Here is an 18,478-nt window from a genome sequence, read left to right on the forward strand (position 1 = left end):
TAAGGCACAACTTGCCTCAAAGAATCCTGGGAACTGTAGTTTGTTAACAAAGGAATATCTACAACATATTTAGCTATAGGACAAAAATATACCGTATTTTTTGCTCTATAAGACTCACCAGACCACAAGACACACCTAGTTTTTGGAGGAGGAAAACAAGAAAAAAAATGTTCTGAATCTCAGAAGCCAGAACAGCAAGAGGGATCGCTGTGCAGTGAAAGCAGCAATCCCTCTTGTTGTTCTGGCTTCTGGGATAGCTGCGCAGCCTGCATTCTGTGGGAAACTTAAAATTCTACATATTCCTCTTTCGTTTCCCTGTTTGTGTGATAGTTTCCATATGGTTAAATTGATCCAAACTACTCAAAAAGTACTTCTTGGCTTTTCCCAGTTACTTCTTATAGTTTGGCTGTGATCCTAAGTTTACTTGTTGGAAGTAAATTCTTTTGAACTGAAGGATAAGTAGGATTGTAAATCATGCTACCAACAGAAGGCAATAAATCATTTTCCATGCAGCAGAATGCTCTAGTAAAGACCCTTAATGTACGCAATATATTACCTAGCAAATTGCCTATTATGTTCCACAGCACCATAGGTGGTTTTTTTAAAAAATTGAATATTAGGGCCCAATATGGAGGCCTACTGGCCAAAATATTGGGAATTAATTGAAAGAGTCGGAGACAATTGGAAGCTCCAAAGCCAGGACAAATTAAAAAGTAAGGTGCGAGATTGGTTACATTATGCTCAAATTCAAGAGGTTTTTAAAATGGATAAAAAAGTGGGTTTCCAGACGGAGAAATCGAAACTGGAGACGGAGTTACTAGAACCAAAGACTAAAGTACTTTCGAGAATGTATGACTTGCTGCTTAAATGGAATACACAGGATGAGACAGTTAAATCTGCTATGATAAAATGGGCACAGGATGTAGGACACAATATTATGTCTGAGGACTGGGAAAGGTTATGGAACACCGGTATGAAATTCACGGCATGTAGTGCCTTGAAAGAGAACATTATGAAAATGGTATACCGGTGGTACATGACCCCAGTCAAGTTGGCTAAAATATATCATCTGTCTGATAATAAGTGTTGGAAATGCAAGGAGGCAGAAGGGACATTCTTTCACCTCTGGTGGACCTGCCCGAAAGTAAAGGCCTTCTGGGAAATGATATATAATGAGTTGAAAAAGGTATTTAAATATACCTTTTCTAAGAAACCAGAGGCCTTTCTCCTGGGCATGGTGGACCGGAAGGTGCCAAAGAAGGACAGAACCTTGTTTATGTATGCAACCACAGCAGCAAGGATTCTTATTGCAAAGTTCTGGAAGACACCAGATTTACCCACACTGGAGGACTGGCAGACGCAGTTGATGGACTATATGGAGTTGGCAGAAATGACTGGCAGAATTCGAGATCTGAGCGAAGAAACAATGGAGGAGGACTGGAAAAAATTTAAGGACTATCTGCAAAAATACTATAAGTTGTTTGAATGTTAAGATTGTGCACGATTAAGAAACGTTATGCTTCTGCAATTTATCTAAGTAAATGATAAAGTAAGTATTGATGAAAAAACGAGATAAATTAGAAACAAAATATTATGTTTATTAAGAGTGTTAAAACTAAATTACAAACTTCCGAAATTGGTAACATAATAAATTCAAAGGTACAATAAGATGTGAAACAAGATAACAAATTGCTGAACTGGCTAGAATAATGAATGCAATGTTGAGAGGATGTGAGGAGGTCCAAAAAGAAAGCGAACTGTTGAAGGACGTTGTGAAAGTCACTTAACTTTTTCTTCTTTTTCTTATTTTTCTTCATATATAAAAAAAATGTTTCTTGCATGTTGCTATGTAAACAAATCTGTTAACCTATGGAAAGAAACGCAATAAAAAATTTTATAAAAAAAAATAAAAATAAAAAATTGAATATTAGGGTACAGCCACAACACTGGCAAATATGCCTCCCTCTTTAGGGAGGGAAGTTTGTACTTTCCCCAGCATGGTAGATTTTTCCATTCCATTTTTCACACCTTTTTAAAAAAAACAGAGACATATGGCTTGGGTGATGAGATTCTGAGCTAGTGATGGAAACTGTAGACAGAAAGGTAACAAGTAAACCTGACCTTTTGTGAAGGTTTTGCTATTAAAACAAAGCATTCGCTTTGGGCTGGGTTTCAGGGGCAAGAGGGCAACATTTATCAGCTGAAAGCATTTCTCTTTGCTACGGCACTGACATAATAGCTTGATCTATAAGTGTTCTCGGAAATACAGTACTGGCCTTATATTTATCCCCCCAGTGAAACAGAATGTTACAGTTGTTAAGTGTTTAAGCCAACATCTATAAAGGGAAAAAACTACTCAAATCTGAGATACGTACAAATAATGCTAATAGCAAAATTAGCAGCGGCTTTGGCATTCCCTTTCCAGGGGCCCCCACTGAGCCACCGCTTTGGTGATCTTGCACCAGCCAGTGAAGGTCATCTGAATTTAGACAGGCCAGTCTGCCAGGGTGGTTTATTTTGCTGTTGCTGATCTTATCTGCTCTTGCTTTTATCAATGGCTTTGTGGCTTGATTTGCTTTTATATTGTTTTAATATAATTGTAGCCAGCTTGGGTACGTAGGGCATTATGAGGGATGTAAAGTGGTCAAAACTATTTTGATATGATTCTTGATGAATCTACACCCCTGCATCCCTGTTCCACTCCTCTCTTCCTCACATGTCACTTACACAGCAGTACACAGCAGTTGCTTCGCCAGGCAGGCATCCTGGGCCATAAAGATAGTGGGCAAGTTTCTTTGATGTATATTAATCTTAGGGCCTGGAAATAGTTTCACAGGAAGGTGATAAAGATGCCTATCTCCTTGCCATCCTTCCATCCTCTCTTGTTTACTCCTGTTTGTGATCTCTGGAGTTTCTCTAGTCCTCTTTTATTTACTCTCAGATTATGCATGCATGCTCAGAGTAGTAGTCTTTGTAGTTAAAAGAATTTCTTTTGATCTGACTTTCTCCCCACGTGGGTTTGTGGAAATGCTCAGAAGAAATCTGATTGGTTCTTACGAACACTCTGTAAAAAGTTCTTTTGTGAATAAAAACAACCTGGCCAGGGGCTGCAGACACGGACAAGCACAGAGAGACACAATTATACGCACCCTTCCCAGAGTCTTGCTGGTTCAAGCCTCTGTGTGTATTCTTATTAATCAGAGTTCAATCCTTCCTTTACTTTGCGAACGCAACAGTCACAGCCAAGGTGAGATTTCAACAAGGCACTTCTCTGCTCCCAACTCAAGCAATTTATATACCGCTCAATTACTATCTTCTCTAAGTGGTGTACAGATAATACACAATAAGGTTAAAAATCAGTGGAAACTATTAACATCAGAATTCAGTTAAAGTGCCTGCTGGAATAAAAGGCTTCAGTAGGCATTAGATATTCAAAAAGGGAAGGGGCCTATTTGTCGCAGCTGGAATGGAGTTCCATAAAAATAGACCCACATAAATGCACAGTTGCTGGTGGATATAAGCCAGGCTTCCTCAACCTCAGCCCTCCAGATGTTTTTGGCCTACAACTCCCATAATCCCTAGCTAGCAGGACCAGTGGTCAGGGATGATGGGAATTGTAGTCTCAAAACATCTGGAGGGCCAAAGTTGAGGAAGCCTGATATAAGCCATGGGTAGGCAGACTAAGGCCTGGGGGCCAGATCCGGCCTAATTGCCTTCTAAATCCAGCCCGTGGACGGTCTGGGAATCAGCGTGTATTTGCATGAGTAGAATGTGTCCTTTTATTTTAAATGTACCATATTTTTCGCCCCATAAGACGCACCGGCCCATAAGACGCACCTAGTTTTTTGGGGAGGAAATAAAGGGGGGAAAATTTATTTCCCCCCCAGGTGCGCTGCGCTAATCCCGAAGCTTGGGGCGTGTGGAGCTCAGCGCGCCCCAAGCTTCTGGGTGCGCGCAAGCAGTCCGCTAGCCCTGGGAGAGCCGCCCGGCTCTCCCAGGGCTAGCGGACCGCTGCGCTAATCCCGAAGCTTGGGGCGTGCGGAGCTCAGCGCGCCCCAAGCTTCTGGGTCCCGGCAAGCAGTCCGCTAGCCCTGGGAGAGCCGCCCGGCTCTCCCAGGGCTAGCGGATCGCTGCGCTACACCAGAAGCTTGGGGCGTGCGGAGCTCAGCGCGCCCCAAGTTTCTGGGTGCTGGCAAGCAGTCCGCTAGCCCTGGGAGAGCCGCGGGGCTCTTCCAGGGCTAGCGGATCGCTGCGCTACACCAGAAGCTTGGGGCGTGCGGAGCTCAGCGCGCCCCAAGCTTCTGGGTGCGCGCAAGCAGTCCGCTAGCCCTGGGAGAGCCGCCCGGCTCTCCCAGGGCTAGCGGATCACTGCGCTACACCAGAAGCTTGGGCGTGCGGAGCTCAGCGCGCCCCAAGCTTCTGGGTGCGCGCAAGCAGTCCGCTAGCCCTGGGAGAGCCGCCTGGCTCTCCCAGGGCTAGCGGAGCGCTGCACTAATCCCGAAGCTTGGGGTGTGCGGAGCTCAGCGCGCCCCAAGCTTCTGGGTGCAGGCAAGGTCTCCGCTAGCCGTGGGAGAGCCGCGCGGCTCTGCCAGGGCTAGCGGAGCACTGCGCTAATCCTGAAGCTTGGGGCGTGCGGAGCTCAGCGCGCCCCAAGCTTCTGGGTGCAGGCAAGCTCTCCGCTAGCCCTGGGAGAGCTGGGTCTCCCACAGCTAGCGGATAGCTTCCTGAAGCCTGGAAAGCTTTCCTTTCAGCGAAAGCCTGCATTCGCCCCATAAGACGCACACACATTTCCCCTTCATTTTTGGAGGGGAAAAAGTGCGTCTTATAGGGCGAAAAATACGGTATCTTTGAGTTATTTGTGGGGCCTGTCTGGTGTTTTTACATGAGTAGAATGTGTGTTTTTATTTAAAATGCATCTCTGGGTTATTTGTGGGGCATAGGAATGTGTTCTTTTTTCCCCCTTCTTCAAAATATAGTCCGCCCCCCCCCAAGGTCTGAGGGACAGTGGACCAGCCCCCTGCCGAAAAAGTTTGCTAACCCCTGATATAAGCCATGCATCCTTGTCATGGGGGACTACTAACAGTGACTCCCCTGAAGACCTCAGTGATCAGACAGGGTTATAATGAATCAGACAGTCCTTGAGGTATCCTGCACCGAAGTTGTCAAGGGCCTTGTAAATTAACACAAGAGCCCTGAACCAGGCCTGGTATGCAGCCAGTGCAAGCTTTTGAGCGCCTCAGTTATGTGCTGGTGATATGCCTGTCCCCGTCAGCAATCTATCCATAGCTTTTTGCACCAGGTAGAGCCTCCATACTACCGTACTTTCCCATCTATAAGACACCCCCATGTATAAGACACCCCCTATTTTTGGGGACTCAAATTTAAGAAAATGGGGGGAGATGGCACACAGTTGTTGAGCTTTTTTGGGGGGGATTGCTGAAAATCGCTCACACATCTCAAGATCCACCTCCTGTCTGTCCCATCACCAGTAGAAGCTGTCAATCGCCCGCCCAACTGACGGAGCGTTGGCCAATCAACACCACCCATTGACACAGCAACCAATAACACACACAATAGCTACTGACAGCCGCAGCAGCAACCAAGCAAATGTCCACCCTATGCACTACTCATGTATAAGATGACCCCCACTTTTTAGCATGATTTTTAAAGAAAAAAACACCATAGTCTTATACACAGAAAAGTACGGTAGTTCAACCCTGTGCTGGCACAGGAAATTCACTCCTACAACGGACAGGCAGAAACTCACCCAGTGTTTAAATTTGTTGCTTCAGGTCCTACCCTCTGGAGCATCAGAAAAAAATGGCTCCAACATCTGTATGATAGATTATCATATCACATCTGAATAGTCTCTTCTATGGTGAAAAGTTGAAGGAGTTGGAGGAGTTGCTCTCCAGACTCCTCACCTTCATTTGGCTTCCATCTCTGTACACATTCCAGACTGTTGATACCCTTCTAAAACTCCAGACACATTACTGCACATGATATCTGACCGAAGCAGAATAGGAGACTGAAAAGAACTAGCCTGCTTGAAAGACAATAGACTTAAGAAATGATCGCTGTCCTCATATCTGGCTCTTTATACTTTTGACTTGGTCAGATTTTACTGCTGCCCCATCTCCTTCCCTGTCACACAGGCAGATTTTGCTCTTCTTAAGCTCTTGCTGTTTTCACTCTACTTGTGTATGAAGTAACCCTTTGGACAAAAGGAAAGGCAAGCTTTGGACCAATAACTTGATGATACATATTTACAGGGGGGGGGGGGAATATATAAAATAACCTCTGTAAAAAAGTAGCCTTCTTTCCAAACAGTTGAGATTGTTTTGATCAGACTTTATTTAGTTTTTCTTTTAAACAAAAAGAGGTACACAAAGTGGCTTAGAGTTTATTAGCTTGATAATATTTTGGAGGTCAATTTCACAAGTACTTGCAACCAATAGAAGGGCAAACTGTAGAACAAAAGCAACTTTGAATTTCTGGTAATCCTTCTCCATGTTTAAATGGCAGTCTCCATCTCTCTTGCTTAAGTTCAAATTCTGTATTAGGTATCTGATGCAGAGTTTCTTTCTTTTTATTGAAAGAGAAAACATTACCAGGCTTTAAACGATAAGAAGACTGTAGTAAGCAAAACAAGTCATTCTGAAAGAGATATTGATCCATAGAAACTTTTCATCTCCTCCTAATGGAGAGGAGTTAATGGAAGGCTTATCAAGAGTTTCCCAGCAAATTAACGAAGAAAATGAAGTGATGCTTAAAAGAAAAAGGAAAAATCTCACTGCAACTGAGCAATACCTTTTGATGTACAGTTTGCCTTGAATTTTACCAAGTGTCAATTAAGGCAAAATGCTATGGTATGTATAGCTTTCCTGAAACGTTAGCTTTGCTTGTGCCAGATCAAATAAATTTGGTTTAATAAGAAAAGTAGTAAAAATCATGTCTATTTCCTTGCATTGATAATTTGGGATTGATGTTAACCCATTTGTCACTGTTCATTCTGTTGCCCTTCTGTAATAGCAGATACTGCTCCCTGGCCCTTATTAACATCGCTGATGCATGCCCACTGTCCATCTACAGATTCTTTCCATAAAGTTACCTGTAAAAGATCAGAATAAGAGTGTTTAGTTCTTGACCAGGTTTTAGAATCCACTGCACCTGGCAACATGAGTTTATTCTGAAAATTTCCCCTTGCCAATAGTTGCCAGTCATTCCATGTTTGAGGCAGCACAGTATTCCCACTCCAAACAGATTCAATTAAATTCACACAAGACAAGCTAATATTTAAATTTACGTTCTTCCAACATTGCTAAAGTCAATACAACTTAGTGAAAATATGGTTAACTGATGTCTGTTTTTAACTTTTAAACAAGTTATTAAACTTCTAGAAAAAGTAGATCCCACTCCCCCACTGCCAGAACCTCAGAAGATATAGGCCTGGTTTAGATATGATGATCTTGGTATAGTAAGCCTTATCTTAGTAAATCAAGAACAAACCTTGGGTTTGTGCACTCTCCTCCTCTGTTTCTCACATTGAAGTGCAAGACTTGCAGCCTTTTGTTAATTTAGTTTCCCTATATATCCAAATTAGGAAACTGGTTTATTCTCTGACTACAAATAAGGATCAGAACTGAAATATTTGGACCTCATGAGCATAAGAACTAGTTAGATTAATACCTGCATATGGCCATGTGATTGAAAGTATAAGAATAAAATGCTTTACACTCACTTTATTATCTCCTCCAGACACTGCAAGAATATTTGCAGTAATGGACCAGCTAACATGCCAGACTACGTCATTGAACTTGTGTAGCAATTTTGGTGACCATGAATTTCCAGAGGGATCATCACACATCCAGATAAAAACTCTGCCATCCTAGAAAAACAACAAGCAAAGCTGTAAGGACAAGGGCAAGCTCACATTCAGCACTAAATACAGCAAGGCCTCCTTATCAAGGGCATCTTATTTTCAGAACCACTCAGGCAGCATCCCAAAGGCATGTGGCTGCACCATTTAGAAGCCCGTAATTGTTGGCCCATAAAAATACTGTATACATTTCCAACAAGCAAGTTTACAGACATAGCATATTGACACAGGTCAGAGGTGAGAAACTTGTAGTATAATAATATATAGAGGGTACAATTCCCATCATTCCTTACCGTTGGCCCTACTGGCAGGGGTTGGTGGGAGTTGGTGTCAAACAACATCTGGAGAGCAAAGTTCCCCATCCCTGGATAGGTTTTACCTGGATTATATTGCTTCAAACTTTAAGTGTGCCATTGTACAAGTGAACATGGGAGGCTTACTTTTACTATTTTTACTATTACACTGGATGCTTGGGATGCGAATGTGTTCTGTGTGGGAGGCACATTCGCAACCCGCAGCGCCGCGTCTGTGCGCGCGCGGGTTGCTATTTGGCGCTTCTGCGCATGTGCGACCGCCGAAACCCGGAAGTAACCCGTTCCGGTACTTCCAGGTTTTGGCATGTCCGTAACCTGAAAAAACGCAACCTGAAGCGTCTGTAACCCGAGCCATGACTGTATTAAATAAATATCACTGAAAATGTGCCAGCTTTCCATATACAGGGAGATTATATATATATACACACACACACACACACATGGTACATCAAATATGCATCCCCAAATCTGAAGACTATGTGGTACAGCCCAGAAAGGACTGTGCCACAATGAATTTCTGCAAGCTTGAATCAGTTATCTGTTGCGGAGCTACCCAAACTAGCCTGATGGATGTATATGCCTTGTCAGTAGTGTACTGATAAATCAGCAACTGCACTTTTAGATTATGAATTTTTTAGATCAGTGAGACATACATCTTTTGCTAGATGAAATAAAGTGAAAGTAAAATATATGATTTTTTTAAAAAGTCAGTTGGATCCAGACTCTTTCCAGTTGGTGTAGGGCCTGAGATCTAGTGGAGACTCCTGGAGGAGGAAGGATTGGGGAAGTGATTTTTGCTGATCTCCCCTTCTTCCTGAAGCCCTCTGCACCATTTCCCACACTACCTCGGGTTAAGAACTTAATTCTTTCTGGAGGTCCGTTCTAAAGCAGAAACTGTTCTTAACCTGAGGTTCCACTTTAGCTAATGGGGCCTCCCATTAGCTGCGCCGCTGCCACGCGATTTTTGTTTTCATCCTGAGGTAAAGTTCTTAACCTGAGATACTATTTCTGGGTTAGCGGAGTCTGTAACCCGAAGCGTCTGTAACCCGAGATACCACTGTACTCTGATTTTGGGGAGATACAGGGGAAGGGAAGAATTGGTGAAAACCACCTCTCTTTCTCCCCCAACCCTATCTTCCAAATAACTTTCTATTAGCCAAATTTCACTTATGGAAACTCTGGATCCAACCACAGCTTCTATAAGCAGAGGGTGGCGGTCTCAGGTGCTTTTTTTGCCTATAGTAGCTAAATGTTATGTGAAAAGTAACTGTATATAATTTACTCCATTCAATCTCTACCTGTGAGCAGCTGGCAATAGTACTTGTTGGCAAGCCTATGGAGGGGGCCCAGGCTACATCTCTGACCCAGTCACTGTGAGCTTCAAGTTTTTGTTCTTCTTTCCACTGGCCATCTTCTTCTCTGGCAGGATTTGAGGGAGAAAGGTGCAAATTTAGAAAGAGCAAAACAAAACATATTCTCATCGTATTTCCCATGCAGAAGCTTAGTGTTGTAATACTGGCTGCCAGTTATCTGGGCCCAATTTAAAGTGTTGGCTTTAACCTATAATGCCTTAAATGGCTCAGGACCACAATAACTCAAGGACTGCCTCTCTCCATATGAACCTGCTCAGACCCTGAGATCATCCTCTGAGGCCCTTTTTCATGTGCTTCCTTCCATGAGAGGACTGGAGGGTGGCAATATGAAAACAAGCCCCTTTTACAGTGACTCCCTGTTTGTGGAATGCTCTCCCCAGGGAGGTTCGGCTTGCGCATTCATTATACACCTTTAGGCACCAGGTAAAAACGTTTTTCTTCAAGCAGGCCTTTGGCTGATTGACATCCCATGTCCTTTTAAATGTATCATGCGATGGGGGGGGGTGTTCTTGGTTTGTTTTCGTTCTTATATTTAATTACGTATTTTGTGCTCTTTATATAGTAATTTTATGTTGTGAAATGCCGAGATCTACGGATGACTATATAAATTTAAATAATAACAGTAATAACAATAAAAAAGCTAACCTTCCACAAAACAAGAGCAAAAACCTAAAGCTGGGACAGCCATTCTGTCAAAGCAACACTACAACACTACAAATAACGGGCTGATCCTATACCCAAGATACATAAAGGAGAAGAATTTCATAAAGTCTTGTTCCAACAACCCACTTCAATGATAACATAAGGGTTTTGCAGGACTTTCTGTTTTAAACAGCAGCTTCCCATGCCATATTTGAAGCTATCTGTGAATATGGAGGTACTTTTTTGTAAGTCTCTTCAGAACACAGCTTCTGTTTGAAACTCCAGATAAAGCCATTTGGGCTCCAAGACATGGAAGTGCAAGCACAGATGCACACATTGGAATGAAAGTGAGCGAGGTTAGAGTCAGAAATAAAGCCTTTTAAGCAATTTTAATACCTTGGAAGGAGTGTGGGTGGGGGGAGGTTGAAAAGAGGAATACAAAGAAAGGTCTGTCATATAGGAAGACTTTAGGTAAATTTGTCAGGACAACTTACTTCCAAATCTTGATAAGGTTATCACAGCCGCCTGATGCAAAACGCTTAATGTAGTTTGGTTTTTGGCTTGATGGCGGTTCTATAAGGCTTCCTGGTACAACTGCAGGGGCCCAGCTAACAGCATTGCAGCCAATCTATGCAAGAACACAAATTTATGCAGTTTCTTCCTATTTGTAGCCAAAGCAAGCATCCAAATATTTCTTAACACAACTAACATAATGACAGGATACTTGCTGAAGTAGCATACTAAGCATACCATTTATCATGCTATTCCGAATACTTTCACATTAAACAGAACAGTATAATTATGTCGAGAAATGAAGGCCCTGAGTCAATGCCAACTTTTTCATCTTATTTGTTTGGACATATGAAATTGCCTTTCACTGCCAGACGATCTAGACAGCTACTGCCTATTGTACTAGCACCAGCATTCTGCTTTTTATTTTATTTTAAGGCAGACATATTTTCCAGTCCTGTTACCAGGATTTTCTTAAGTGGAAACATCAGCAACTGAACTCTGGACTGTCTTCTTCCACGTATGCAGTCTAACAACTGGGGTATGGGCCTTCCCATATATAAACATATTAACTATGTTTTTGGACATCTGACATTTCATCCAAGTTGCTTTTCGTTTTAACTTCAGTTCAGTACTACAGAGTAGCAAAACTTTCTGCAATAAAATTGTGATTATTATATATTGATTTACATGCAACTTAATGTCAAAACGGGTTTCTATGCAGTTTACAAAGAATAAAATTGTTGCACAGACATTAAAATAAACATCCATATCTGAAATGCACAATAAAAGAATCCCATTAAAATTACTCACTGTATGTGCATTGCTGATTTTTTTCACTTCCCATGTTCCATCACCACTGCAGCTTAGCAGAGAGATGGCCCCATCAGAGCTGCCGCAAGCCAGGATCAATCCAAAGTCTTGTGGTGCCCAACATACGGAATTCACTGCCAGAAAACACAAAAATTGGTTGAATTATTTATAAAGGCTACTTAAAAGTTGAGGGGAATTCATGTGTACCTTGACCTGAATAGATTTGTCAGCAATGACTGAGGCAATCAGAGCAGAAGCCTAGGCTTGTTAAGTGGATTAAAAGTCTGTCACATTATGCTTAAAGCTTTTGTTTTTAAATAGCAACTAAGTTTTAGGAATTTTAGATGGTACCAAGGTAGATTTCTCTGTGACTGCACTTAAGACAGTACATAGTTTATTGATCCTAGTAATGCTTTACCAAAATTAGTATAATGTAACTTCTGGAAATGGGGTCGATAGCAGACAGTTGCATTGTAATAACAGAAAAACACCACAGATATGGGGTTTTTTTATGCTGCATTCCAGGACTAAGAGCCTTTCAAACTGGCTCACAATCAGAATAATAACAAAATGCAATAAAATGCCATTACCATTCCAGTCGGTGTGGTTTTGTTTCCTAAATAAATTTTACTTTCACTGTCTGTGAAGTTTGGTCCTTACTAGAGCATTACACAGAAAAGGACAACGGACATGCAACAGAAGCTCAGCAAGCTCAATTAAGAAAGACCAAACAAAGATCTGGGACCAGCATGATTGCATGAAGTCTCTAATCAATGCATGAAAAGTATAACTGAAGCAACAAAGTACAGTCATACCTTGGAAGTCAAACGGAATCCATTCTGGAAGTCCGTTTGACTTCCAAAACGTTTTAAAACCAAAGCGTGGCTTCCGACTGGCTGCAGGAAGCTTCCAAAAGAATGTTTGAAAACCCGAACAGTCACTTCCAGGTTTCGATCGGGAGCCAAAACGTTCGAGAACTAGGCTGTTCGACTTCCAATTTATGACTGTACTCAGCTAGCTAGCAGGAAGAACAGCCAGTACCTGAAGAATCGTGCCCTGTGTATTCATGTGCCTTTTCCCAGGTCCCATTCTCCTCCTTCCAGATAATAACCTTCCTGTCATAGGAACAGGAAGCCAGGATGTTTCCATACATGGGATGAGCCCAGGCAACCTGCCAAACAGGGCCTTCGTGTCTACAAAAAAACAGAAGGAAACGAAGCGGGGGGGGGGGGGAAATATTACTGAACCAAGACTTTATTATCAAGAGCATTTACAAGCCATTCAGTGTCATGGAAATATTTTCAGTTATGGATACATATTACCACTAAAATATCAAAATGATATTTTGTAGTCAGAAATTCAGTATCTTTCCATTTACTTTTATTTTTAAAATTTCAGAGTATGTACCTATTAGTATACCTTTTATAGGGAAATATATGGAATTTTCAGTTACAAAAATAGTCACTGTCTGGGAAACAGGGGCAAGTGATTTGCTGGAAAAATCAGCCAAATTAACAACAAATTCCGCAAAATCTTTTTCATCTTTTAAAATCCCTTTCATCTAATTCTTCTAAAATAAATATTTCAGCTCTCTAGTTCCTCTCAACCAAGGGTAGTACTCATTATGCCCAATGCCTTTTACTACAGCTCTTCTGGTGTTCATTCTTTCACTCTTTCCTCTGCCCCACCACTATCCTGATGATTGTATGCTGAAATCTCTCCCCCCAAAAAAAAATTAGGGATGGGGAACATGAAGCCTGACAGTTGTGTGTAGTCCTTAGATTAATTTTGTACAGTCCTTGGTCTAATTTCATGGGGGAGAGAAGACTTTTGCATTTGATCTGGCAAGAAGTGCTGGCAAGGAGAGGAAAAATGGGGGGGGGGAGGCTGAAATTGGTAGAGTGATGGAAGGAGGGGGAGAAAGCCCCCTGTGAGAGTGATCTGTCCCTCCTTCCTAGCAGTGTGCTGGGCACAGTAGGACAGAGAGGGAGAGGAAAGGGGTGTCAGAAAAGGAGTTTGTGCTGGCATGCAGTCCCAATAGATACCCCCAAAGAAATGCAACCCTTGAAAGAAAAAGGTTTTCCCTCCCTCAGACTGTGGTAATTGACAATTGCAAAATAAGAGACGTGTAAGTAATTCTGAGGCTTATTTTAGCCAATCATAAATGATACACTTTCGAAGAAGTGTTTTGCTAAACAGCTTTGAAGGAAGACATTATCAAGCAAATTGAAAATTGCGTATGTAAACAAAGCACATTAAGTTTTCACCACTCTGCCCCCAAAGCCATTAATTGTACCCCTAAGCAGAAGCTGAAAATGGGGAAATTGTCATAGGATTATGTTGTCTTTAATTGACTCACCCTCTTAAGTCAGCTATGAGAATTTGCCCTCCATTCCTTACATCAAATATTTTCACTGATCTGTCTGAGGAACAAGTTGCCAACCGCATGCCATAATAATCCATCTGAGCATCATGCTGGGAAGTAATAAAGAAGTTTTCATGATCATCTATAAATTCTGGATTGATTGATTGATTAATTAATTAATTAATTAATTAATACAACTGGTTCTAAAATCTCAAAAGCAACAAATCCAAATGTGTAAAATGCTGAATATCACAGTGCAGTATGATGAAAAAGTGTGATCACACAGCATTTTCCTGGAAAACCCAAATGCAGCCAATATCGTACCCAGATTGAGATAGTGATGACTATCAGGCAAAACGGGGCTAGAGTCTCAAGAAGGCAGAAATTGCCCTGACCACCTCAGCTTCTAGTGGGAATAGGTAAAATTTAAGGATGGAGAGTATAAAGTAGTTTAGAATTATTGGGAAGGTCATGTTAACTTTATGCCACAATATTATCTGCTATTTTGATACAACATGGCTAAGCTGCAATAATATAGAATAGAACCTGCACCAAATAGTCAACTAAATTAATGGTAGGAGCAGGATTGGAAAGCTACTTACTACTCACTCAGAAAGTATCCATTATTTACCCTGGATAAAGCTTGTAGCAAGATGGCCATTAACAGCTTTTCACACCAGATGTACACAACACTAAGTCCTGACTGACACAAATGGGAATTATGACAGAGCACAGTTCTGGAAGAAATTGCAATGCAGATAATGCCGATGGGTTGTGCCTTCCTCTGTTGCATTTTACCTACTCAGCCATATAGCTCCTACTGCTATAATTTTTTTCTTTTTAAAAAAAGCATTTTCTGCTCATTGTCACCGTTTCCAAAAACCATAACGCATAAAAAGCATTGTATCACCCTCCTCTATATACAACAAAATGCTGGTTCTATTAAAAAGGTCACTAAGCAAGACTTTTCCTAAACATAAAATCCAAAGGGAACTTAGCCACAGCATGCTCAACTCTCTCCCTGGATTAAAGCTTGCGATTTCACTTTGTCCCTACCATTCCCACCACTGCTTCCAAGCTCATCTCACAACTGAAATAGGTGGTCCCTTTAAGACAGTTGCTTAGGACAAACGTTCTGTCATTTACTTCATTCTTTTAAAATAAAGTTAATCATTACGATTTCTTTCTTTTTTGAGGGGATATTTTTTTTTAAAAAAGCAAATACTTACGATCATGTCCTCATGAGAAGTGTCCACTGTATTAATTACAGACACCTAGTAGGAAAATATACAGCAAGACATTTTAAAATAAATAATAGAGTCCGACCCTAGAGTTTCACTCAATGATTAGAACATTATCTTTTGCTTCACATTTTATGTAAGGTTTGACTGCATTGTTTAATGGGTGTCCAAAAAGTTGAAATTGATTTAACCCTCAGGTGACTTTGCAGCATCCCCATGCGTACAATCACTTTCTGAACTCAGCAACCTAGGAACTTCATTGACATCATACTGAGATCAGTAGAGGTAGAATGTGACATAGCAAGTTAAAACTTGCACTTCTGAAAGCTTCCTGCTGCACTGTAAATATATATATATATATAACAACATAAGATGAACCCCGCTAGATCAGTCTAAAGGCCTATCTAATCCAGCTTTCAGTTCTTGCAGTGGCCCGTGGGACACCTATGCTGTAATATTCCCACAAGGAGGACATGAGCTCAATTGAATTTCCACCAAGATTCTCTGCAACCAATTCAGAGACAAATTGTCTCTGATACTAGAGATTAAATAACTGCCATGACTAGTAAACCCTAATAGCTTTATCCACCACATATTTATAGCACTGGGCTCCATTCACCCCAGCACTACCAACTTTATTTTTTCTTTTTTTTGCAGCCAGGGGTGGGGGGAAGAAAATTGGAGGGGAGAGCTGGATCAGGCCCCACATTTGGGGTAAGTCTCCTGACTTAGATTATTTAAAGGGGAATTAGGCAAAAGCATGGACCATAGATCCTTTAGCAGCTATTGAATATGGCAGTTAAATGGAACCTCCAGGAAATACGTCTGTTAATGTGGGAGCAGGGGTGCGCGCTAAGCACTACTGCCTTCATGTCCTGGCTGTGGGCTTCCTGTTGGAGACAAGATACCAGACCCTTTGGAGCTGACCCAGACCTTGGGTAGGCTTTGTTCTTAACAGGCACCTTATGCTTTTAAAGCGGCGCAGCTACTGCGAAAATAAACACACGCAAACAAGAAAAGCCAATCCTTCGCCGATGTAAAACCGTGTGTGTGTGTGTGTGTGTTTATGTGTCATGCTCACTGACCCCCCTCCTATGGGAAAACAGGGGTGTAACAAGTACATGAGGGTGTCCCTGTTGGGTAATAGGTGGCCTGCTCAGGAGATGGGGCTCAGCCCGCGAGTGGGCGACGACGCTTTCCCCCGAGCCTGCCCCCCCAATCAATAATAATAATAATAATAATTTATACCCTGCCCATCTGTCTGGGTTTCCCTAGCCACTCTGGGCGGCTCCCAGCAAAAATATTAAAATACAATAATTCATCAAATATTAAAAGCTTTCCTAAAAGCCATGTGTGGTGGGTGGCGGCGGTGGGCACCCTTCGCAGGCTTGACATCCCTTGGGAAAAGGCGTGCGAGGATACCCCGTTACTAGGGGCAACCCCACGTCCAGTACCAGGGAAGCGCGTCCTCCCCACCCCCGCCCAGGGCACCCCCACCCCCTGGGCAAGCCGCGCCGGGGGCTAGCAAGGCCGGGCCCGAAGGGCTCAGCGCGGGAAGCGGACGACGGCCCCTCTTTATCCCTCTCGGAGCGCTCCCTCACCATGGTGACGGCCGGGGCGGAGGGGAGTCTCCAGCTGCACCAGCCGCTCTCTCGCTCTCGGCCGCTCTCAGACGTGGCAAACCGCCGCCGAGACGCGCGTCCCACGACGAAGGCCTCCCGGCCGGGGGAAAAACGGTCTTCCTGCTGAGCGCGCAAAGGTTCCGCTTGCCGCTCGTTCCGCCCTCCTTCCCCATCGGCTCCTCACGGGCGGAGGCCGCTCTCCGTTGGCGCCGCCCCTGGCCCTTGGCACTCCGTTCTCCCCGTTAATTCAGCCACTGGCACCTGCGGGTGCTATGCTCATGGCGGGTCTTTGGGGAGCCCCCAGTTCAAATTCCACCTCAGCCCTCCCCCCCCATGCTGCTTCAGGTTGTTCTCGCTCAGCTCCCGTTCCAACTTTTGTAAAATTAAGAATTGTTTCCTCGTGCTCTCACGCCGCCTTTCCCCCCACAAAGGAAATTACACTGGCATTGTTCCTCTCTCCCACCCAACTCCCTGCGATTTCCCTACGAGGTAGGCCAAGGGTGAGCACAGTGAGCACAGTGGCTGGAAACAACATTTGAGCCTCCCACCTATAAATACACTTCCCTGGCTCCCAAGGGCAATCGTGACTTGCCTCATAACTGCTGCTAAGAAGCTAAAAATGGGCTATGCATTTGTATATTGGAGTAAATGTATGCAAGAGAAGCTGAAATTGCTTTCTTCTTCACAGCAGGAGATGTAGGATGCAACCTCTGTGCCTGAATGAACTTATTTCAAGAATGAGAAAATGAGGCAAATAGCACTGAAAGAATTTTAGGACTTTTTGGCAATAGAAAAACTCTCAAATCTCTGGGTCTGGATGGCATCCACTGGAGATTGCTGATCTTTTTGCCAGAATATATATATAAAATTTGTCAGCCTCACACCTGCAGACCGGAAAGCAGGGGAATCTGAGAAATTACCAGTCGATCAGTTTAATATATGTTGTGAGAAAACTGGTGGAGAGTATTGTTAAAGATGCAACTACCAAGCATAGAAGAACAAGTGCTCCAGAAGTAGAATCCGCATGGGTAAGTCCTGCCTCACAAAACTTTCAGAAAGTTGTTTGACAGTGTCAACAAGCATATAGATAGAGATGATCCTATCAACATGGTGTACTTACTTTCAAAAAGCTTTTGATAAAGTACCTCACCAAAGACTCTTCAGAATAAGAGAACTTGTGTTCAGATGACTGTCTGTAAACAGTCTTTTCATATTTTTGTCCAAATTCATATTATATATTGCTTCCCATAGAAATATAAATTTATTCCTACAAAATACTAAACTTATACTGAACAGTTTTGTGTACTGTAAGCTGTATCGTATGCAGAAAGTTGAGCCGACAAATCAGCAAACAAGTAGCAGCTACTTAATGTTCATTTCAAAGAGTAGAGTGGTTTATTTGTTTGCAATCATTAAATATTTTCAGTTTGTAACCTGCAATGAGAACGTTTTGAAAGCACTGGAAAAGCATGTTCTCTGGGCAGGGGTATGTACAGTATTTGACGCCAGGTAAGTAGATTCTAGATCCAAGTTAAATCAGTCACAGAGCTAGTGTAAGCTGCCACTAGAAAATCAGTTTGTGGCTATTGGTCTTACATGCACTTACTTGTGAGTAAGTCCCATTGCACTCAGACCTCTCAGTATATACACACATAGGATTGTGCTAAGGTACTTCCTCTGCCATGGATGCATTATGTGGCCTTGGGAAATTCACTGTTC

The 18,478-nt window shown here is 42.6% G+C and overlaps 1 protein-coding gene across 1 annotated transcript; it reads right to left on the minus strand.

The window, feature by feature from the left end:
• Positions 1-6,336: 6,336 nt before the first annotated feature.
• SEC13 (SEC13 homolog, nuclear pore and COPII coat complex component) lies at positions 6,337-16,937 on the minus strand. The gene is made up of 9 exons (XM_081184382.1): positions 16,739-16,937; positions 15,126-15,170; positions 13,891-14,006; positions 12,573-12,724; positions 11,532-11,665; positions 10,703-10,836; positions 9,492-9,612; positions 7,742-7,888; positions 6,337-7,111 (listed from the first exon to the last, which is right to left on the minus strand). Exons 1-9 carry the CDS (start codon positions 16,739-16,741, stop codon positions 7,001-7,003), a joined length of 963 nt encoding a protein of 320 aa, XP_081040508.1. The 5' UTR covers positions 16,742-16,937; the 3' UTR covers positions 6,337-7,000.
• Positions 16,938-18,478: the final 1,541 nt, after the last annotated feature.

The sequence above is a fragment of the Podarcis bocagei genome, assembly GCF_964188305.1.
Source record: "Podarcis bocagei genome assembly, chromosome: 2".
In the NCBI taxonomy this organism is placed as follows: Eukaryota; Metazoa; Chordata; class Lepidosauria; order Squamata; family Lacertidae; genus Podarcis; species Podarcis bocagei.